The 24,202-nt window shown below is 34.4% G+C and overlaps 1 protein-coding gene across 1 annotated transcript; it reads right to left on the reverse strand.

Moving 5' to 3' along the window:
- Positions 1 to 3,062: 3,062 nt before the first annotated feature.
- LOC115710354 (cellulose synthase A catalytic subunit 8 [UDP-forming]) lies at positions 3,063 to 22,750 on the reverse strand. Its single transcript, XM_061112597.1, has 26 exons — positions 22,493 to 22,750; positions 22,326 to 22,422; positions 21,884 to 21,945; positions 21,641 to 21,697; positions 21,454 to 21,513; positions 20,957 to 21,013; positions 20,694 to 20,736; positions 14,696 to 14,773; positions 14,255 to 14,582; positions 14,018 to 14,174; positions 13,836 to 13,922; positions 13,684 to 13,707; positions 12,347 to 12,597; positions 11,979 to 12,214; positions 11,618 to 11,694; positions 7,177 to 7,228; positions 6,932 to 7,085; positions 6,579 to 6,845; positions 6,126 to 6,471; positions 5,901 to 6,038; positions 5,675 to 5,800; positions 5,361 to 5,573; positions 4,960 to 5,218; positions 4,670 to 4,869; positions 4,202 to 4,555; positions 3,063 to 3,874 (listed from the first exon to the last, which is right to left on the reverse strand). The coding sequence occupies exons 1-26, from the start codon at positions 22,592 to 22,594 to the stop codon at positions 3,287 to 3,289; spliced, it is 4,413 nt and encodes a 1,470-aa protein (XP_060968580.1). The 5' UTR covers positions 22,595 to 22,750; the 3' UTR covers positions 3,063 to 3,286.
- Positions 22,751 to 24,202: the final 1,452 nt, after the last annotated feature.

Consider the following 24,202-nt stretch of genomic DNA (forward strand, 5'->3'; position numbering starts at 1 on the left):
ATAACTTTTATTTTTATAGTATATATGTGTGTGTTATTAATGCATATATTTATTAATTAGGTAGGTATAGAATGGTGGTACGTTAAAGGAATTCACAAATAACTTTATTAATTCATATTAATGTGTTATATTTCTTGAGCCACACTTAAACTCTCATGAAAAAAAGTTGTCTTCATCCATTTATATTTAAAATCACGTGGTCTATACATATTGATCAAGTTTATCCATCAATTTCTACAATCATAAGTAGTATAAATGTGAATCTTTGCTTAGTTTTATTTGAATTTAAAATAAAAATCATTATAACAATAATTATCATATAAATGATTAATTAATATGATTAATTTATTTGGATCAAACTTTATATAAGCAATACATTAAATATATATGAACTCGTATTGAAAATTTTATTGTGGATCATTAGGTATTAAAGTATCATGGACTAAATGTGTAGATACCTTAAGTAATATTTCTAATTTATTGAGGGACTAAATTAGAAATACTTAAAATTAATAACATGTCTATAAAGTTATATATTGGTAGTGGTCTCCAAGAAACAAGAACAACTCTATTCTCATCTTCCCCCATTAGAGAAACTTGAAAGTTGTTTGGTTTTATAACTTAAAAACTGTTTTTTGTGTTTTGAAACTAAAAACAACTTTTAAAAATTAATAGGGATTGTTTGGTAACATTTTTTGAAAACAGTTTTTTAAAAATTGAGTTTTAAAAAACTAGAAAACAAAAAATATCAAAATGTTGTTTTTAATTTTCAATAACAATTTTTTTTTGTCTAACATATTATATTTTACATTTTTGCTCACATACTCAGATCCTATAGACCCGGAACCAAACTCGAACCCGAACCCGAATGGGTTCATGTCATGGCATGGTTCCAATGGCTAGGGCCTTGGAATTTCAACAATTTTATTTTTAAAAAAATTTGCCTACTTCTAGTTCCTTGAGGTTCCAGTTCTAAGGGCCTGAACCTCTTGGATTTTAATTTTAGGATGAGCCCTAAGAATATCTTTGTAACCTAAAACAAAAGGATAATCCAATTCATCACATTTCTACAAGAGTCTAACATATTTGTTGAAAGTATGGTCGAGCCTACCACAATAGTAGCAATAGTTTTGAAGACCCTCACACTGAAAACCAATCTATTTAGTCCTAGCAATGTTCCTGAAAAAACACTTGCATACCACGATGAAGAGCTCGAGTAACATCAATGAGAACTCTAATTTTAAGAAAGGGAACAACCACCTCATAGAGAGTAGGGGGTGTATCTCTATAAGATCACCCACTTCATCAGCAACAAATTGGGCAAACTGAGGTGATTTATTCCCAAAAGGAATGTGATGGACTTGCATCTAAAGAGGAACGTATCTTACCTGATCAACAACTAAAGTATCCGAATCCTCAAGGTTGGCAAACAACATAAGACAATGATCAAAGTGTCAAGGTTGACCCTCCAACACCCTTCTATGATCACCGTCACAACCAAACCTAGCGAAGAACATACCAGAATAGTACTCTGAAAAACTCATTGGGAATCTAACCATCGAAGCTTCCCTCATAACTTTGTTAATCCACTCAAGTTTCAAGGGTTTCGAAGTGAGAATTTTAATAACAAGAGAAAAAGATTCAATAGGAGGTTCATGGTTCAAGGAAACATGATCAAAGGTATGAATCAATGACTTTTCCACAGTTAAAGCAAAACTAGTGGTAATCGGTTGACTAGAAGTTGCCATAATAACGTAAGAGCTAAAAAGACTAGAAATGGAAAATAATAAAACAAGTGATAAATGCTAAACTACCATAAAACCCCCAAAATCTTAAATAGAACAACCTACGCAAGGAGAGGAAATACTTGGAGCACAGATGAAGTTAGAGGAGTTGAAGAGATGTCGAGTCAGTCCTATCATTAAGCTTCCGTAGGCGATATCTTCTGAGTATAGCTTGCATGAGGGCAAAATCTTTTGGGAAAACTGGAAGCGACAACAAATTAATAATGAAGAGATTGGTAAAAGAACCAGTACTAAAGGAAATTAGCAGGTCTAATTAAATTCTCGTACTTACAGATCACAATCAGTAAGAGCAATAAATGCAAACTAATAATTAAGGGTAAAATGGGAAGAAAAATTGAACATGTAACCAACCAAAATGACAAGAAAAGAAAAGGAAGAAAATAGAAAGAAAGATTAAGGAGAAGAAGAAAAGCAAAACGGAACGAAGAAGACGCAGAAAGAACTGGAGAAAATCCAGAGCCCTGGAGACACCCCTAGAGAATTCTAGATCCAAAGCATTTTTATAAACACATTTGTTACGTTGATCAGCCAGACCTAACAACCAATGTCATGCCACATATAACATAATGTAGCCTTATTGTATCTTAAATGAAAAGACATAATAAGCTCCATGTTATTTTAAATATTTTTTTCTTATTTCATGAAGGGTGTCAAATTAATGATAGTTTCTTGTAGTGAACACCACATTTCTACATTAAATTTCTCTAGTTTAATGGTTAAAGATATTTAATACAAAATACTCAAATATTTATACTAAGAATATAAAAGATCATCGTGAAGTGACATCAAATTAATTAGAAATTATATGTTTGGTAGGAGGGAGAAGTGGAGGGATGGAGAGAAGAGGAGGGAGAGAGGTGGGAGGAGATAATAAATCCTTTTGTTTGACAAGAGGGATTGAAGGAGAGAAAGGAGAGGTAAGAGAATAGCAAATCCACTCAAATCTCTAATTTGTAATCCCTCTAATAATGGAAGGATTGGAACTCTCTTTCTTCAATTATTGTAAATTACATAAATACCCTCAACAAATATTATTAAAAAATAATTATAATGATAAAATAGTAATTTTATAATTTAATAATTATCTATCATTCAATCACTCCATCCTTCCTACCAAACAATATAAAAGGATTATTACTCTCCTCTCCCTTCTTTATATTCTCCATCCTTCATCAACTCTCTATCCATCTAACTCTCCCTCCTTACTACCAGACATAGCCTAAAAATAACATAAAATAGTAAAAACTCTACAATATATGTCATAATTCTTCTTTTTCATCATACTCAATATATAATAAAGAATCAACCCCATCATTTTTACAATAACAATTCTCACATGTAAAATCTCTTTCAACATTTACAAATTAATCATAGCTCCAAAACCAATACAAAAGAGATTGAATCATCACAAATTATTCTATACTAAAAAAATGATGAGTGATAAAAACTATGGGAAAACACTCTCGTAGCTATAGTTCCAATTAACAATCTATAGAAATGCAACTTTGTGCAATTGTGGTACCATCCACTTTGCTGACAAAGGGGTTAATCTTAACCCAGACAAGAGAGAAAACAGAGGCCAAAAGCACAGACCAGAGCACAACAATGGTTGGTGTCCTGTTTTGGCGTCCCATGAGACCCTTGAGGAATGGATAGAGATGAAGGATCACCCAAAAGGCAAAGAAAACCTTGCCGAAAAGTGGTCCCCAAGCCTCGTACCCTTTGTTCAAGGCATCAGAGAAGCCTGCAACAACACCAACCAAGTTAACAATGAGAAGTGTTGTTGGAGGGATCAAAAGGGTTGTCCATTTGATGATGTAGAGTTCTCCAAACTCTGAATCGTCAGCAGATTTTGTTGTGACTGTAAAGTTGGTGTCCAAACCAGCCAACATTTTGAGAAAGCCTTGGAAAACGGCAAAAAGATGAGCTGAGACTCCTCCAATGACCCAAAACTGCTCGTTTCTCCATAACTCTTCGATGGTTACACCACTCCATCGGAGTTCAAGTACACTAGTTGAGATGATGGAGAAGAAAAGGCAAAGGAAGAGAAGACTTGCCAAGTTTGAGAGCTGTGAAGAATGAGTACATGCATATATATAGTAAGTTCTTTTGGCTTGTCATGGCTCATAAGGCTACAACTCATGTAAAAGTTACTATGCAAATGTTTACAATATTAGTAGATTTTAGTATTACATGTGTGAATCTATCTTATATATGAAGGTTGTTAATATGTGAATTTTGACATTATTTTTAGTGTTTAGAGAAAATGAACATTGACATGACAACATATATAGATACTAACCAAGTGAGTAATTTCTCTATTTTATTTAGATGTGTACATATGTATATGAATGTCAGATTTGTGTGAAGAATAAAAAGTAAAAGTAAATAATTACCGTTGGTATGATGAATTTTCCAGTGAGAAGGCAAATGGCGGGGATTAAGCAATAAGCAACGAGAGGGAAGGATGTGAAAGGATAGACAATGGTATTAATATAAGCAAAACGTTGGAGCAACCTAAGACGACCCCCTGCAAAACCATACCAAAGTGGACAATGTCTACTAAAGAATATCTCCACTGATCCAAGGGCCCAACGAAGAACTTGGTGCAACCGATCAGACAAGTTGATTGGTGCTGACCCCTTGAATGCTGGCCTTATGGGCATGCAGTAGATTGATCTCCATCCACGACACTGCATCTTGAAACCTGTTAAGATATCCTCTGTAATTGACCCATATATCCAACCAATCTGCGAATACAAAGCAATAATTTTGTAATTAAGAAGAAAATAAATGTCATAGGTTATACATTATAATTTAATATTTATACTCATAAAAAGTGTATAGAATAATAGTCATCTTACTTCTCTTCCCCATTCTGTTTTCTCCTCATAGCCACAACTAATGACATGAATTGCCTCCTTGATTAATGTCGAAGGGTTAACAGAATCGGGCACTCCTCCATTCTCCATTAGTGTAGATTCAATAAAGACAGATGACAAGCCAAAAGTTTTCTCAAAGCTCATCTGGGATATCAGCATTGACCTCTCCTGCTCATCATAATCTGTAGGAGGAAACCGAAAATGAATTTTATGTATTGAAAACTATGTCATGATGATATGTTGAAATTCAACTTTATAAAAACTAGACTTACTATCTATCTCCTTGAGGTTAAAAATGGCTGCATCAAGCTCTTCACGTTTTGCATCTCTATAAGCCTCTGAAATACTTTTGGAGGGCTTCTTTGTTGGACAACAACATGAGCAACATCCACACCATGAGCATGATGAAGAAGGTTTTGGTAGGGTTGGAATAGAAGAAGGACTGTATCCATAAAGTGCTTGTCTATTAAAACAACAACCTGTTCCCACATAGACTGGTCCTTGAATACCATCTAAACCTTTCATGTTAACCTGTAATCAGACCAATTAGAACTCTCATAAGTCAAAATGTCAAGTCCACAATTTTGTGTTGTATAAATACAAAAGTTAATGACAAGAGTGCTTAAACAAAAGACTTGGCTTCTAGTCCATATAATATAAAGGTTAAACTTACGTCAAAGAAAACGGTGTTTCTATTGGCATATCGATCACTGCGATCAATACCATCAAACCGTTGAGGGAACTGCACAAAGCATACACCTGGTCCAACCTCAGGGTCCATCATGAAACACATTGCTTCACGAACAGCCTTACTATTGTTAACATAATGATCACAATCAAGGTTAAGAATGTATGGAGCATTAGTTAGAACTGCCGAGACTCGAACCTGGTATCAGTCAAAAATTAAATAATCTCTTAGTCAAACTGTTTTTTTTTTAAGAAAAAACATGAAAATTTATTGTATCTTAATACAAGTGCAAATATTACCAGAGCATTTTCAGCACCAGCTTTCTTGTGGTGTTGGTAACCGGGTCTCTTTTCTCTGGAGACATAAACTAACCTAGGGAGTTCATTTCCCTCGATGTCTTGGGCACCTGTATTGCCAAGAAACACCTAAAAGAAAATGATAAAAGTGCAAGTATGATCAAATTCGAGCTCAATGCCTAAGCATATGGTTCATTGATAAATTGGACAAAAGAATAGACAATTCAACCTGAATCATGCCAGGATGATCACGTGAGTTGTTCCCAGGCCATGGCGTTCCATCTTGCATAGTCCAGCCATCATCTGGTGTCTTTTGAGCTTTTGCTACTAAGGCATTAATTCTCACTTTGTACTCTTCATAATCTCTCTACAAAATCATATGAAATCATTAACATGTTATAAAGAAAAAATATGTAATATGAATGACAATTAACCCATGCTTTGGGAATCTTACTTTCATTGCTCGACGTTCTTTTACAAAAGAAGGTTGCACTTTATCTTTCAAGTAATCAATTTTTTGAGAGAAGTAAAACTCGGGAGCTCGAGGTTCTATTGAAAATTTCTTGCAGAAGGGAACCCATTTTCTTGCAAAGTCAGCTGTTTCAGCTAGAGATTCAAAGGTGAGCATGGCTGCACCATCATCAGACACATAACAGGAAACCTTATCAACAGGATAGTCAACAGCCAGAATGGAAAGAACAGTGTTGGCTGTGATTAGTGGCGGTTCTTTGAGTGGATCGACTGTACTCACGAAAAAATCTACAGCAGCAAGCCCAGATGGTTCACCCTCTCTTTCATACCTATCATAACATGAAAATGAGTATAATATGATTTCATGTTACACCCAAAATTTTAACATTTTGTCTAGCTCTATCCAAAACTCAACATTCAAGATAAAGATATGAACCTTGCAGATAGGACATCAATATAGGTCTCCCGGTTAATTGGAGACCATTTAGGAAATTGATCCAAAACCCAAGAAACAGCAAACCAAATCTCGCAGATAACTGATGTCATCCATAGCCCATAGGCACTGTCAACAGGATGTGTTACTCGATAATGGAAAAAGAGAATTAAGATGATCAACCGCATGATTATCACAACCCTGTAGGGTGTAAGTTTACTAGATTCAACTGGAATTATAGTTGATAGCGCTTGTGGAGCTTCTGGAGGCCTACAAAAGCAACCAAAAAGGCTTAAGTATAATACCTTAGTAAGAATTATCATTTACCAAAATGTTTATGTAACATTGTTACTTACAATTGTTGATGATCATCCATCTGTTGCTCGTGAGGTGGAACTTGAATCTCCTCTTTTTCAGCCTTGGTTGCATTCTTTTTCTTTTTGCTCTTTTTATCCTTCCAACTTTCTACTCTGTTCTTCCAAATTGGATTTCCGAATTCGTCATTCATTTCTTCATCAAAAAGAAGATAAGCACATTAATATAAATGATTTAGCTTTAGGAGACAAGAAATGCAAACATAGAAAAATAAAAGATCTCATACCACTATCCACTGTTGACACACTGCTTATATGTCTTGCATGAAGTCCAGTATCCTGAAATATTGGATTAATATGACTATTAAATCAAAAACCCTTAGTATGCCTAAAATGGATGGATACCATACCAATCATTTCTTATTCTATTTTCTTCATGTTTCTGTTGGTAGCTTCATATGGTACTACTACAAAAACACTATTGGTGACTATTTTTCATTGTGGGTGACATGTTTTGTATTATTCTTTACACGACAAGAAATATATTGTAAGAGAAAAATTAGTTTTAAGAAAATATAATCTCATTTAATGTTCATCATAAAGGGACAGGCCACATATTTCACCTCCCTAAATGAAGATGTTAATTTTTTTTTTTAAAAAAAAAAACATTAATTTTCCAATAATACTATTACTACAACTACTTTTTATTATTAATAAGTAATCCTAAAATAGACTAACTCTTGAATTTATTCCTTGTAAAATACTTAAATTGAGATTCTAAAATGAAAATTTGAATTTAGTTACTGGGAACATATTTTTGAAAATGTGATTAGTTAAGTGTTTATAAATTATTTTAGAATTTTTAAAGGTTGAATATGTGATTGTGTGATAATTTATAAAGTAGTTCTGAAGATGTGACTGATGCACTACTTTATGTAACATTTTTAGTTGTCCCTCCTTTTTATCTCCTCCCTTTCTCTCATAACATTCTTTTTTTTTTCTCTCTCTCTCTTTCTATTCCTTATTATGAAATTCGGGAACCAACATTGGTTCAACATATGTAGATTTCCTTTTTTTTTTTCCTTTTGATGCTTACTTTAGATCTTATTCTTAAAAAAAATAAGAAAAAAAGCATGTGTTGTTTTAATGATTTATTTATTATTGAATTGTTGACTTGAGTATGAAGAATCAGATCTTTTAGAACTTTTGTTTGTTCGTTAGATTATCTCTCCAATATATTTTTTCAACCTCTTTTCTGTTACTCATATGATATTGATTTCAGATTTGTGTACATCTTTTCAACCTCTATTTTCTATGCGTATTCTACCCTCAGTTTCTCTATATCATTTCCATGAATAGATATTCTATGCGGTTTATGACCAACACACCCCACATGTTGATATTATTCCATATGTGAAATTAATTTTTAAAAAATTTAACTCTTGAAATAGTTTTGTCTCTGTTGTTTAATTTTATGATTCTTAGGACCAAAAAATTAAAGGGGTGGAGCCCCTCAAATCGATTGGCCTGATGCATGCTTTGACAAAATCCCCACTGCATTTTCTATATTGAGCTTGTTAATTAATGCATTTTGTTCTCTTTTAGTAATTGATTTTTCTGGTTGGATTGGAGTATATTTACTACTTCATTTCTTTTTAGATTATTCATTATAATTTATGTACTCTGGGGTTATCAGTTTTGTGATTATGAATCAATTTTATTGATTTATTATTTTATTAATTTGTGGTTAACTAGATCAATTTACAATTTCAGAGTAAAATACAATTTAAAGAAAAAAAGTTTGAATAATAGGATAAACAAAACTTGTATATGAAGTTATTAATTATAAAACTAGCATTTACTTGATATATTATATATAATTATATTTAACCTAAAATTAAAAAATAAAAAACTCTATATATAATAGGAGGAGGTTCTAATGGTTACATTTTTATTGTAACCATCATGGTTACGTTTTTTTTAGCCATTGGATCAGCATTAAATGGTTGTGATTAATTTGGAAATTAAATAAAATAAAAAAAAAATGACCTGTAACCTGATATTAACCTGTTAATTTATTTCCTTTTAAAACTTTAATTAAAATTAATTATATTTTAAAATTAAATTAAGTATTATTATTAATTAATTTATTGCAATTTATTATTAAATAAGGATCTTTTAGCAATTTATTTTTTTACACTTAAATTATTTTAATTTTTACAACAAAACTCTTAATAATTTAAAATTATACACATATATAACTTGATAATTAAAATTTTATTATCCCGAGCCAACGTATCATCCCGAGTTAGGTGGCCAGAATTTTATCCCGAGCCAACGTGTCACCAATCACCACACTTCTTTTAGAAAATGTGTTATTAAACAAAGCTTTTATAATTAAATTTATTTATTTTTTTTAAGAAAATTAAATTTATTTTTTTAGTCAGTACTGCGGTAGAAATTTTTTTTCTCTATCTCCTCCTCTTTCTTCTTTGTCTTTCTCTCTCTCTCTCTCTCTCTCTCTCTCTCTCTCTCTCTCTCTCTCTCTCTCTCTCTCTCTCTCTCTCTCTCTCTCTCTCTCTCTCTCTCTCTCTCTCTCTCTCTCTCTCTCTCTCTCTCTCTCTCTCTCTCTCTCTCTCTCTCTCTCTCTCTCTCTTCATGCTCTAACTATTTCTTTTCATCACCTTCTTTTTTACTTATACACCCAAATTAAAAAAAAAATGGGACTTAATGAAATCTCAACAAAAGCATACTGTAAAATAGGTTAATATGAAATCAAACAGATGTCAATGAGTGAAATCTCATGGAACATGGGCGCAAACAAAGGGACTTAGTGAAATCTCAACAATTTGTAACCACACCTTCCATATTAACATTAATAATGGAAAAATGGGGAAAATTATCTTGGGTATTGAAATTCATAAACCTAGATAGAAACTAAACAAAAATTTTAATTGCCACATAAAGCAAATAATGATGTGCTGAACTTGCAGGAAACAATGGACAAAGAATTGGACGCCCATAGACTTGAGCATGGTCCCAAGAAAAGAATTGGTTTAATTCATTATTATAAGATTTTGGTTTTCTTTTTTTTTTTAATTATAGAATTTAAATTAAATGGATTGATTAATGGGATCTTTTCAATATTATACCTAAAATTAATTTTATTTATGAAAATTTAAAACTATTATAAAAAAAAAAAAATTGTGAGAATACGAATTCGCTATTTAATTACTTTTAAATTTAAAAAAAAATGTTTAAGTAAATTATAAATTTTGTTGTTATAATAAATCTTATTTGATTAAATTTTAGTTAACTAGATACATTAAGGTACAAAGAGTATAATGGTAATTTTGTGGTTGGCACTAATAAAATTGTAATAAGGTGGAAGTGAGTAGTGTGTGTTGTGTGTTGTGTGTAAGCTATAAAATAGAAACACACAAGTGGTGCACATGAATGAATTGAAGAACGTGGCAATCATTAAAAATATCACTTTCTTTATAGAAATTAAAAAAATTTCTAATGTATTAAGACAACAAAATTGTTTATATGTAAAATTAAAATTCAGTTGTTTAGAATATTACGTATAAGTTTTGATGTATATTTAAATAAATAAAAAAAAAGTTCTGACATAGAAAGAAAATGAAATAAAGCTTATTGAATAGTGAAATGTATAATCAAGAGAAAATTACACTCTATACCCTTTTTATATTGTCCTCTTTTATTTTTACCTTCTTTTTTAAAATCTATCATTTTTACCTCTTTTTTTAAACATTGTACCAATTTTGCCCCTATGACTTCAAGATACTCTCCATGTGATTCTCTTATGTCAGGGTATTTTGGGTACAATACATATAAAAAGAGGTATGTTTCAAATAAATATAAAATTAGAGGTAAATTTGATTAATTGATAAATAAAAGAGGCATTTTTCAACTTACCCCTATAATCAAACAATTGGTATACCTATTAATAAAAGTTTGAAAAATCAAGCCGTATAAAATACATTAATATAATTGGAGTCAAAGCAAATAAAATCAAATTAATGTCATTTGGCCTAAATTTAGCTTGATTAAAAGCTATAAATTTAAGCAATCCTTATTTTAAACAAAAATTTTAGAGTTGATATTATGATTCTAGCTTTTTTTAATATAATTTGGAATTATACTGAATTTTTTTTTAAAAAAAAAAAGTGATATTTTTCTATTTTGAATAAAAGAAAATATTACTGTAATATTTAAAACATAATCAATCTTATAATATATAATAGTATCCGTCCAAATTATAATATTTAAAAAAAAAAAGAAAACACTTCAAACAATACGATTATTAAAATTTTTGAAAAAAAAAGTGTAAATATTATAATTAAATAGGTTAATGGTTAAAATAATTAAATCAAGGGATTTATATATAAATAAAAAAAATTATTTAAAAATTTTAATTGCTAAAATAGGTCTTTGTTAAATATTTATTTAATTACTTAAAAAATAGTTAATTATAATTAATTAATTCTAAAAATGGAATTTTTACCTATTGTTAACCTGCTATTGCAGGTCAAAAAAAATGTAACCATATGGTTACAATAAAAATGTAACCATTGAATAGTCACCCATATATAATATTAAAAAACTTGTAATGTCCACATGAAACTATTCATGACACTTGAATTATCATTTTCGTAGTAGTGTGCATTTGATATATATGCACATGTAAAGGTCAAGAAGTCTTACCTTTGGTTCTTCTTGGTGAGATGTTATCGTTGATCGATTTCCAGATAATTTTGTATCGTCATCAGCTGGTGAATCGTCTGACGTAATCAACGTAACGCATAAATAAGTAATTACGAAAAAAAAAGTTATACTGTAAATTTTTATACTAAACATAGCTAAAATGCATTAATTTTGGTTAAGATCATTCCAGTGACTACTTGTAAATATCGAACTAATCTGAGTTTAGTAGAAAGAAAAATGCATACACACACTTGCTTATAACTTGTTTTTGGAACAATCACAAAGTGTTAAAGATTAATTTAGTTTAATAAACATAGGTAAAAGAAGAAGAAAGAATACAAATATTGAGAGAAATACATACCAGCATAGGGAGTAGAACATCGCAAGCAGGCTTTACGGCCCTCTTTGATCTCATAACTGAGACAATCCTTGCACATGGGAAAATTGCACTCATGACAAGCCACAAACACTTCACCATTTGCATCAACCCCTAGCTGTTCACCACAAGTGTTACAAACAGGAATCCCAGATTGCATCATTTTTATTTCAGGTTCCTTTGGCTCCCCCAAAGCTCTCTCTCTCTTAATATTGGTGATTGTTCACTTGATTTTTATATGGAAACCCCCAAAACACACCACCAAAAGGGAGGGGCAAGTTGGTCTTTTTTCCCTGACGAGAGGGTTGTGGCGGTGGTGGAGATGGAGGAGGATATATTATTATAGAAGTTACATGCAAAAATTGGTTGAGGAGGAAAAATCTTTGGTCTGTCTGTTGGTTGAAGATGTAATCTCCTCAACCGAAACATTCCTTGCAATTCCCGCAATGGCTTTGTCTGTAAGGTTTGTTGGTTGAAGTCTTGAAGATGTAGTCTCCTCAACCGAAACCTTCCTTCCAATTCCCGCAAATATTTCAAGGTAGAGAAAGAGAGAGAGATTGCTTGTCATCTTTCCATGGAAGAAGAAAGAAACCAACTCCCTAACCTTCAAAACCACCGTTATTAATTCTCCACATACATTCTTTCAGTAAAGATATAATATAGTTTTCTTCCATCGCCATCTTTCTCTTCATCTAATGTTACGACTTACGAGTATTCTAATTTCTCAAAATTTCAATTCATTTCCTAAAGTTAATGGCAATTGTAGGCACAATTTTGATCTCAGACTATAGATCGACTACGCTTCTCGGAAATTAGATTTTTCTCCGACGCATGGAAGATTCTCGATGAGTTTGGTTAAATTTAGGTGCAATATTTGATTTTAAAGTTTAGATTACTTTTTCTTTTTTAGAGATTCCACCATTTTTACTTGCCCTGCCTTATATTTTTTTCCTGGGTATAGAACTATAGATGCTTGTATTTGTTGAAATTGAGAATCCTTGTGTATTTTTTATCTTTCTAATTATTTGGATTAATTATATAGTTAATGTATATACTATTGTATTGTACCCGAAGGTATCCAGGCCCGGTAAAGGTATAGTGTGTAAGAACACTCATTTAGGTTCATGAAGCAAAATATTAAAAGACAAGGAACTTTAGATGTATATGATCTATATTTTACAAATTCTCTGTTTCTTTCATTCATTTCTGTCATAGCTCATCGATTTCAACGAACTTTCTTGCGATCTCAAGCTCTTTTTGACACTGGTAAGCACTTCCCTAATTTTATCTCTACCATCTTAATCCAATTTTTTCTGCTGTATATTATTCTATGATCAGGCAATGAATAAGAGAAATGCTGAAAATCTTTTAACTTTTACAATAAAAATATAACATTAATAAAGAATTATTATTACAAAATTTAAACTACAAAAATTGTACTATTACATTTCAAAATGTTTCGCAAAATGAACTCTTCCCCTTCGGGTCTTTGACTACTTTAGATTCAAAATAAAATTCCCAAGTTGCTGGAATTTCGTTTCTTTATCCTCTCATCTCACGCCAACATCTCTACTTACATTATTTTTAGTTTTATCTTTTATCAAATCAAATCAAGAATCTCAAACTTCTGCACCTAAAATCATTAACCGAATGAAGATCTTGCATTGTTGAATATATGAAGATCAAATACCTGCTTAGCTGAGACCATACTATTCTGTGAGCAAAAATTGATGTATACATAGAACAGTCTTCACGATAAAGAGATACTTTTCCAGAGTCAGATAAGAGTTTTTGACCAGGGGCTTACGTTCCCTAAGTCCGCAATTAGCCAGTAGTGACCTAGGAAACAGAATAGACCTTTACCACCTTGGTTGTGTCACAAACGATGACGTTTTCCGATTCGGTTGGAGTGGTGCAGAGCCAATTTACCTGTCAATGTATTAGGGCCATGTTAAGAAGTTAAATATACAATTGAGATACATACAATCAAAGAACTTGGACATTGAAAAGAAAAATGTGCTCACTTTTTTGCTTAGGCTAATGGTGGACTGTAAAATATCACTGCTGCAACTACTAGTTTGCTCAGTATCAAAATATCTAGACCAATCCCAAACTTTAATCGACTTATCATTTCCACCTGAAATAAGGAATTTTCCTTTCTCACCAAAAAGGGAAAATGACCTGATAATTATGCCAATCAAATAAGTGACTACACTTTCAAAATTAGATTATCTAAACTTCCCTTCAAATAAATTACTTACACACAAGACACTGCAGAAGTATGACCTCCCAGGGTGTAATCCAAATGTAGCCTTGGTCTTCCATTTTGTTCTGTGTTCTCCACATCTTTCAAGCCTCTGTTCGTAGATCTAGATTGAGATCCTTTATGGGATATTTTAGAAGATCTTGACTTGATAGCAGCAAGTTCTGTTTCAATGTTAATAACATCTACAGCTCCATCACCCCTTGCAACCACACAAATCTTTCCAGTTATGTTTAACATATCAATATCTGGAACCGCTATTGCATGAATGAAAGCCGGATTAAAGCATTGGCCTCCACTACCACCATTGCTTCCATCATGTAGACCTTAAGCCAAGAAAAGTCATGAACACCAAATTGAATCAAATGAAAGAGCTAATTGCACGGTTACACTGAAGAGCATGTAAATCGGATGGTAGAGACAAAAAACAAGTGCTTACTAAAATCCACAATTTTGTAGGGTCGCCCTTTGGAAAAGTCCCACATCACAAGTTTAGAATCAAGACCTCCACTAATAACTGGCAGAACATACAAAACATAATTATTTCTTAAATGTCTTGATATATATATTTATGTATAATTTTCCCAGATTATGGAAAACATGATGAGAACAGAAATATCTATTCACTAAACGTGTACAAGTCATAAAAATACCATGACAGGTGGGTGGGTTCTCACTTTAGTCAATCAAAATAGATAAACAGCAATGTTAACAAGTAGATGGAAAACATGACCACAAAGATCAGTGGAAAAGAACATGAAATATATAGACAATAAAACTATTAGCTATGCTACTTTCTAAGCACTTCCTCAGAAGCAGGACTGCAACACCTAAGCGAAAGTCAGGGAATGGTACTCTTCTAAGCAAAAGCCAAGTCCTGCTTTAGCATCCTGTTACAGCTTAATACTAGTCTCATTATTATAATTGATTAGGATTTTACAGGGTGAGTTGTCAAATTCTTAGTGGTTTTAAGTGAGTGAATTATTCCATAGTCCTAAGGTGTTAAAACAGCTATAAGGGAGACTTAGTATAAATAGAGGGCTGATCAATTGTAAGAGGGGAAAGAATTGTCTTTTAACAAAGTGAGTAAGGGAAAACACGGCAAGATACCAAACTGTCGAAAAGTTTGGAACTTTGTAATTTCTTTTTGATACCAATAAAATGCCTATATTCTAATTCTTTCAAGCACTGACTTGGAACAATAGTGTATCACATCCAGCCAAAAATCATTTAGACCAGAAATTCACCATAGAGGCCTATTAAAAAATCTACTTAAAATCAGTTATATTATTGAACTCCATCAATTCACACTGTTCATTTCAGTTAATGTATATTGAAGGCTAGGGCCATTTTCTTTTTCTAAATGTAGAAAATAGTGATTCGAATTGTGTGTTGATTTCATAGAATAATACATATTTATATACAGAGTTAGGAGACTAAATATCTACTAAATATCTACTAAATATCTAACTCTCTTACAGCTAATATACACCTAATATCTAACACTCCCCCTCAAGCTGGAGCATAGATGTTAATCATGCCCAGCTTGTTACAAAGATAATCAACCCGCACCCCATTCAAAGCCTTTGTAAAAATATCTCCTAGTTGTTCTCCGGTCTTCACATATCCTGTGGAGATCAGACCTTGTTGAATTTTCTCACGAACAAAATGACAATCAATCTCAATGTGCTTAGTTCGCTCGTGGAATACGGGATTCGAGGCAATATGAAGAGCAGCTTGATTATCACACCATAATTTTGCTGGAATAGAAGTCTTAAACCCAAATTCAGTCAAAAGCTGATAAATCCATATTACCTCACACACAGACTGGGCCATAGCTCTATATTCTGATTCAGCACTGGATCTAGATACAACATTTTGTTTCTTACTCTTCCAAGAGACCAGATTGCCCCCAACAAATACACAATATCCTGAAGTGGATCGTCTATCTACCTTGGAGCACACTTGATACGCATCAGAAAAACACTCAATCTGGGTATGTCCATGATCCTTGTAAACTATACCTCGTCCTGGTGCTCCTTTTAAATAACATAAAATTTGTTCTAATGCTGCCCAATGATGAATTGTTGGAGAAGACATGAACTGACTGATAACACTAACCGGGAATGCAATATCTGGACGAGTCACAGTTAAATAATTCAACTTTCCAACTAACCTGCGATATTTCTCAGGATCTTCAAATGGTTTCCCATCACGTGTAAGATGCACAGCTGGATTCATTGGAGCATTGCAGGGTTTTGATCCCAATTTCCCTGTCTCAGTTAGCAAATCAAGTACATACTTTCTTTGAGACAGAAAAATACCTTGTTTACTCCGAGTAACTTCAATCCCCAAGAAATACTTGAGCTCCCCTAAATCTTTCGTGTTAAACTGGGTGTGAATGAAAGACTTAAGGGATGAGATGCCTTCGCATCACTTCCGGTAATAACGATGTCATCAACATACACCACTAACAAAATGATACCAACAAGTTGATCTTTTATAAAACACGTAATGATCGACTTACTTTTCAACAAACCAAACTTCTCAACAAACTCGACTAAATTTACCAAACCAAGCACGAGGGCTTTGTTTCAATCCATATAAAGATTTGCGAAGATGACAAACTCGCCACTAACTCCCCCGAGCAACAAACCCGGTGAGGTTGCTCCATATATACTTCTTCCTCAAGATCTCCATGAAGAAAAGCATTTTTAATATCAAGCCGATGCAAAGGCCAATGATGAGTATGCCATGGAAATGAACGGTCGAACGGATGTGAGTTTAGCAACAGGAGAAAAAGTATCACAATAGTCCACTCCATAGGTTTGAGCATAACCCTTGGCAACAAGACGGGCCTTTAAGCGAGCAAGCGTGCCGTCCGGATTGAATTTAACCGTGAACACCCATTTACACCCGATAGCTTTGTTTTCCGAAGGTAAATCAACCAAGACCCAAGTACCATTCGCAACCAAAGCATTCATCTCTTCTATCATTGCGGCAAGCCAACCAGGATGAGACATCGCTTCTCGAACAGTTTTAGGAATAGTGATAGAATCAAGAGAAGCAATAAAAGAACAAGAAGAAGATGAGAGATGATTATAAGACACAAAAGAAGTAATAGGAAAAGTTCATTGACGTTTACCTTTACGTAGTGCAATGGGAAGATCATCTGAGATTTCCGGATCTGATGACGAAGATGCAGGTGCAGGACATGAAACAGGAGGTGGAGAAGGGGGGCGCCTGGTGTACACTATAGGAGGCCGAGGGAGTGGTGGAGGTGGTAGAGGTGGTGGAGGTGGTGGAGGTGTAGACAACGTGGGGGTGACGACCGAGGCGAGGTGAAGGAACTAGAGACCCGCCGTAACATGTAGCGGGCGCATAGGATGTGACGAGAATAAACCAACAAATCATCATCCTCCCCCGACTAGTAGAAGTAGTGGAAGATGAAAAATAAGGTGTATTTTCTACAAAAGTAACATCAATAGAAACAAGATATTTGTTGAGATCAGGACAATAACACCTATACCCTTTCTGAAGACGAGAATAACCAAGAAAGACACACTTTAGTGCCTTAGGGTCTAATTTGGTGACAGATGGACGGACATCGCGAGCAAAACAAACACTACCAAACACTCGCGGAGCAACTGGAAATAATGACTTATGAGGAAAAAGAATTTTAAATGGAATTGCACCATTAAGAACAGAGGATGGCATGCGATTAATAAGAAAGCATGCCGTGGAAACCTGCATCGGCCCAAAAAGGTTTAGTGGACTTTCATTTGAAACAAGAGAGCACGTGCGGTTTCAAGAAGATGTCCGTTTTTACGTTCGCAACACCATTCTGAGGGGCCGTATCAACACAAGAAGTTTCATGAAGCATGCCATTAGAGGTCATATAAGATTGAAATTGAGCAGACATGTACTCTTTGGCATTATCACTTCTCAAAGTACGAATAGATACATTAAATTGAGTTTGAATCTCAAAGCCAAAAAGCACGTAATATAGAAAACAACTCAGAACGATTTTTCAGTAAATATAACCAAGTTACACGAGAATAATCATCCACAAAAGTAACAAAATACACGAATCCGAGGTTGAGACAAAATAGGAGAAGGACCCCAAACATCGAATGAACTAACTCAAAAGGAACACTAGCACGTTTATTGACACGTGGACTCAAACTAACACGATGATGTTTGGCAACCGACATGACTCACAATCTAACGAAGATAAACTACTATATTGGGGACACAGCTTTCTTGAGCAAAGGAAGGGATGGATGACCTAAACGACAATGAGCCTCAAAAGCGGAAGCAACACTCGAACAAGCAATAGAGGTTGGCGGAAGTGGGTCAAGAACATACAAGCCACCAGATTCATGTCCTTTACCAATAATCTTCTTCGTCACAAGATCCTGAAACAAACAATGATCAGGAAAGAATGAGATGCAACAATTTAGATTACGAGTGAGTTGACTAACAAAGCAAATTAAAGGACAAATCAAGTAAATGTAAGACTGATGACAAAGATAGCATAGGTGTAGGAACAATAGTGCCAGATCCAAGAACAGAAGCTGTTGACCCATCAGCTAAGGTGACAACAGAAGTGGGACTGTGAGACTGAAAAGTGGAAAAGAGACGGGAATTACCTGTCATATGATCTGTGGCACCAGAATCAATGACCCATTTTGAGGATTTGGAAAGAAGGCATGCATTAGAGTTACACGATTCGGCAATCGCGATGACGAGAAGAAGATGAAGACTTAAGTGTTTCCTGATACCTTGAGAACTTGGCAAATTCATCAGCAGAAATAAGGACCGATTTGTCAGATGCATCACTAGTGCTTGCAATATTGGCAGAGTGTTGTTGTCGATTCTTAAATTGTAACTTCCTACACTCAAACTTGGTGTGGCCTGGTTTCTTACAATAATTGCACATGATGCTCCCAGAATTTGGTGTGCGGTTATCAGGTCCTTGTGAATTACCTCCTTTAAATCCACTTGGAGTAGAGTTTCTTTCCGGTGCAGAATTATTACGACTCACCAAGGCGCTATTCAGAGGAGTTGAAGAGGTAGTCTCTGTGCGAAGAACACGAGTAAACACATCTTGTAAAGAGGAGACATCGTAACCGTAGAGAACTTGTGACTTTGCAGAGTCAAATTCAGATGAGAGTCCTGCAAGAAAACTCATAATAGCCATCTGTTCTCGTTGGCGCTGTTGAACTTTTACATCAGGACTAAACGGTAATAGCACATTAAGTTCTTCATATGTTTTCTTGAAAGCCATAAAATAATTCATAAGAGACTTATCTTGTTTCTCCGCGCGATAAAAAGCTTTGCAAACATCATATATGCGAGATATGTTGTCTTTGCCAGAATACAAAAACTCCAAGTAACCCATTAGTTCTTTAACCAATTCACAATGATTAATCAAACTAATTACCTCATTATCGATAGAATTTCGAATTTGAAGGAACAAGCGAGCATCCTCACGGAGCCATATTTTCCTTGAATCGTTTGTTTCTTCAGGAGGATCGTCAGTCAAGTGATCATCTTTGTCAATACTCCTCAAATACAGTCGAATCGTCTTACTCCATTCCAAATAATTCGAACCAATCAACTTATGATCCGTGATTTTAGACATCACGGGAACAACATCAGAAACAACAACTGATTTTGAATCTAATCTTATCTCTGCCATAATCTCAAAAACAAACACAAAGGACAGAGAAAAAGAACAAAAGAACACCAAGGAATGAACACCCAAACACGAAGAAGACAAACAAACACCGAATTACAACCTAGAACAGATGCGAGTGGGCTTAGAAGAACCCAGTGAAGAATCGGCAACAGACCGCCGTCGAAGGCGCCGTCACACGCGCCTCCACGCGCCGGCGCGTGAGCCCCACGCGCAGAAGCTTCAGGCGGCGCGTGAGCCCCACGCGCGAGGAATCCGGCGACCGGACTTCGGGGGTTCGTAGATCGGCGGCTGGGCAGTCCTCCTATGTGGGCGGTGAGAAAAGATGTTCACTCCAAATAGGATTTTCGAAAACAACCCTAAACTCAAACCCTAATTTTATTTATTTTTTTTTATTTTTTTTTCAGAACCCTAATTTCGAATTTCGAATTTTGAATCACAATGCTCTGATACCATGTAGAAAATAGTGATTCGAATTGTGTGTTGATTTCATAGAATAATACATATTTATATACAGAGTTAGGAGACTAAATATCTACTAAATATCTACTAAATATCTAACTCTCTTACAGCTAATATACACCTAATATCTAACACTAAACAAATTGCATATAGTTTGTAACATGATAACCGATGAACCTCAGCTGTACCATGTAAATCAAACATTGGTAGCACCCCACAGTTCACAAACTCATACAAACAGAGATTAAAGTAATCCAAAGTTCTTATTGAATACCTTCCCAGGGTCTCCATGAAAGGAATTGTACACTGCTACAGATCTATACTATAGTTAAGGTGAGAAGTATGTGTAAAGATTGAAAATAGCCATTCAAAAGTACACATGCATAGGAAAGAAGAAATCCTCAATGAAAAAATAAAGTAATTTCTATGCAGCATAATGTTTTGTTAATTAAACAATCTGGCCCTGTGTACTTGTGTGGTATTGTATGATACTTGATGAAGTTAAAGATAATGAGTTTACATCTACTAGAAGGATACACTTGTATGGCCAGCTCTCAATGTTTTATAGAGACATTTCTGGCTAATGTCTATGATCTGCAACAGGTATTTTAATGAGCACAGAATCACAATAGAAGAAACACTACCAAAATGTCTGGCTGTCTATAATCTCCAAATAATTTCAGAATTGAAGAGAGAGAGAGAGAGAGAGAGATTACAAAGACAAATTGTATTTTCTAACTAGCATGACAATGATTAGAAAACACATCCAAAGTCCAATCAGCCTTTAAATTCGGTGCACCTAGTTAAATTTCCATTCTAAATATATGACCAGATAAAAGTAAAAGGAAAACTTTCAACCGAGTAGTACTACCAATTGACCTTAATAGCCTCAGTAAGATGATACACCACTTCCCTGGCTAGAAATCTATTGAATAGCTACCATTTCAGCTTTTTTTTTTGCTGATGAGAATGTCTATAATTTATTGTTTAATGAACACTAACAGAGAATTATCTGTGAAATAGATGGTAAGAACCTTGACATCGCCACCATCATCTGCAGCTGCAAGAAAAGAAGACTTGAAGTTGCAAGCAATCTGCAAGAACAGGATTATGATTCCATGAGTAAGAATTTGCGGAATCAGATCACTTAAAAATAAAAATTCACAAATCTAGCTCATTTTTTTCCTCTCAAATTATTAGTGTAAGAGAATGAACTTATACCTGATTTATCTCATCCTTATTATATTCATAAGTCTCCAACGGCTTCCAAGAGGAGGCCTACAAAATAAATTACCTACAAACTTAATAGAAAACAAAACATACTTTATTAAAATAAATAAAAAAAAAAAATACTATCTAATCACAAATTCCGCATAAAGATAAACGATATATGTATATGTGAACAGACAGAATACCAATAGAAAAACGTATAATAATACCAAAACCAAGAGCAAGAATGGTTACCAGATGGACATCAAAGCTCTTTACTTCACTTCCCGAGGAAACATAAATGATGTTTTCATTTCCTATATCAAATGTGTGATTAATACCAATTAGAAACTACCAAAGAGAAAATAATCAGCCCACCAGAATTTCCCAGAAATAATTATAATCTTTAGAAGAATATTATGTTGTCTTATGCATACATAAGATATAAATATATGCAGTTATGAGATTCAAATACATACATTTTGGTTCAATTTCGCATAAATTCATAACATATGAGCTAAAATGGTTCTCCATAAAGATGTCATAGCTATGATATGAAAAGAAAACTACCCAGTTCCGAGAATTACTACATACACAAAAAAAATTAAAAGTAGAAGTAGTTTCCAATACTTTCTCACAGGAATCAATGAGGATACCCACATTCAAATCCCAAGCGAAACATATACTCGTACCGTACCAGACTTAAAACAAATGGATGAAATCGCTTCGTTCCCCACTTCCATGGTGTTCACCACATCTTTGCACCGCATATCAAACCAGCACACACGACCATCCTGTGATACATGAATATATATAGAAATTGATAAATCATTCGATTTTGTTAAGCAGAGAAGAGAAAAATACCTCGCCGGTAGTGAGGACAAGGCCAGGGCTCAGACGTGAGGCGATGCAGGAGGTGGCAGTGGAGTTGTGACCTCTTAGTCGCCTTGGGTTTGTTTCTGTCATGTTTGTCGTCCGCCTTTACCTTCTTTCTGTGTATTTCTTAGGCAATGAGGAACGACAGTTGGTATTATTATTTACAAGTTTACGGGCCAACCCCAAATACATAGAATAGAATTCTGCGCTACAAGAATTCCAACCCAAAAATTTTTGTTTTGTTTTGTTTTTTTTTTTTTGGTTCTTTTAGAAAGCTATTATACATGGGAAATTTGAATTTCCATGCTTAATAAACCCATAAATTGGTCCCCTAAACAAATACTATGCATAATTTTTTAAATGGCAAAATACCCCTCCCATTTTTCCCAACCGTCCCTCTCTCTTCCGCTTTTTTCTCTCAAATTTCCCATGATCCAAAACCCATACCGGCCACTCACGCCAAAAACCAACCCACGTCCATCCATACCCATCTCGACCGAACCCACGCACGCACGCCGGCCGAACACCACCGGAGAAGAAGAAGGTCTGATGCCGCGCACAAAGACTAATTTTTTTTGGGTTTTTAAGGTCGGGTCCGATGGGCCCATCAGACACCATCGGACGGGCATCGGGCCCATCAGACCCGACCTAAAAACCCCAAAAAAGTGTATCGGGCCCCATCAGACGGGCATCGGGCCCATTGGACCCGACCTCAAAAACCCAAAAAATGCCCTATCGGACTGGCATCAGACGGGCATCGGGTCCCATCGGACCCGACCCCTTAAAAGCCCAGAAAAATTGAAAAAAAATGTTAAAGAGAGTTTCCTGCGATGGTAGGGGCGGTCGGGTGTGGGCGGCCGACGTGGACGATGTGCGTGGCGGCCGGTGGGTTTCCTGCGATGGGGTTTTGGGCGAAGATGAGGCAGAGAGAGTTTGAGGGAAGGAGAGAGAAAGGGTTTGAGTTTTTTAGAGGGGTATTTTTGGGGTTTTGGAAAAGTGGTCATATATTTTTAATGTAAAAAAGTATTAATTTAGGGAAAAAATTATCCCCTAATGCATGCATAGAAATTAAAATTTCCCTTATATATTAATCAATAAATTCACTTACAACATTATATCTCGAATGACAACCCTCTAAATCTTATCATAATCAGAATTAGCACTCTTGCAAAGAAACACTTGAAATAAAGAATGTCCAATAAAATACATCAAAAATAAAATCATTAAATCCGCTATATTGTTTATGATAAGCATTAACACTTTGCGAGACCACAAGAGCATCAATTTCAATGATATGCACACCACATTCAATCTCTTTTAATTATTGTAAGCAAACTGAAATGGCATTAGCTTCAATTTTTTTGACATTGTACCTCTCTTTGATTAGTTTGGAGATAGCAGCAATCACAAAGTTATTAGAGTCTCGAATGATACTACCAAAGAGTGAAGTGTTTCTCCAGAGAATTCCAAATTTGGTGTGATGAGTTACACCTAACTATTCTTGTCAGCAAACTTTCAATCATGGATGAGAGTAACTAGGACACTAGAAGCTGGTCTTGAACTTCCCATTCAAAGTAGATCGAATTCACTTTGTTAGCTTGTCGATCTTCATTGCTTAAGAACTCAGCAAGAGGGGGTTCTTTGATGTATTTCAGTAGACAATTGCCTCTAATTGTAGCAAGAACTTGTTGCTTCCAC

Source organism: Cannabis sativa, chromosome 3, assembly GCF_029168945.1.
Source record: "Cannabis sativa cultivar Pink pepper isolate KNU-18-1 chromosome 3, ASM2916894v1, whole genome shotgun sequence".
Taxonomy (NCBI): Eukaryota; Viridiplantae; Streptophyta; class Magnoliopsida; order Rosales; family Cannabaceae; genus Cannabis; species Cannabis sativa.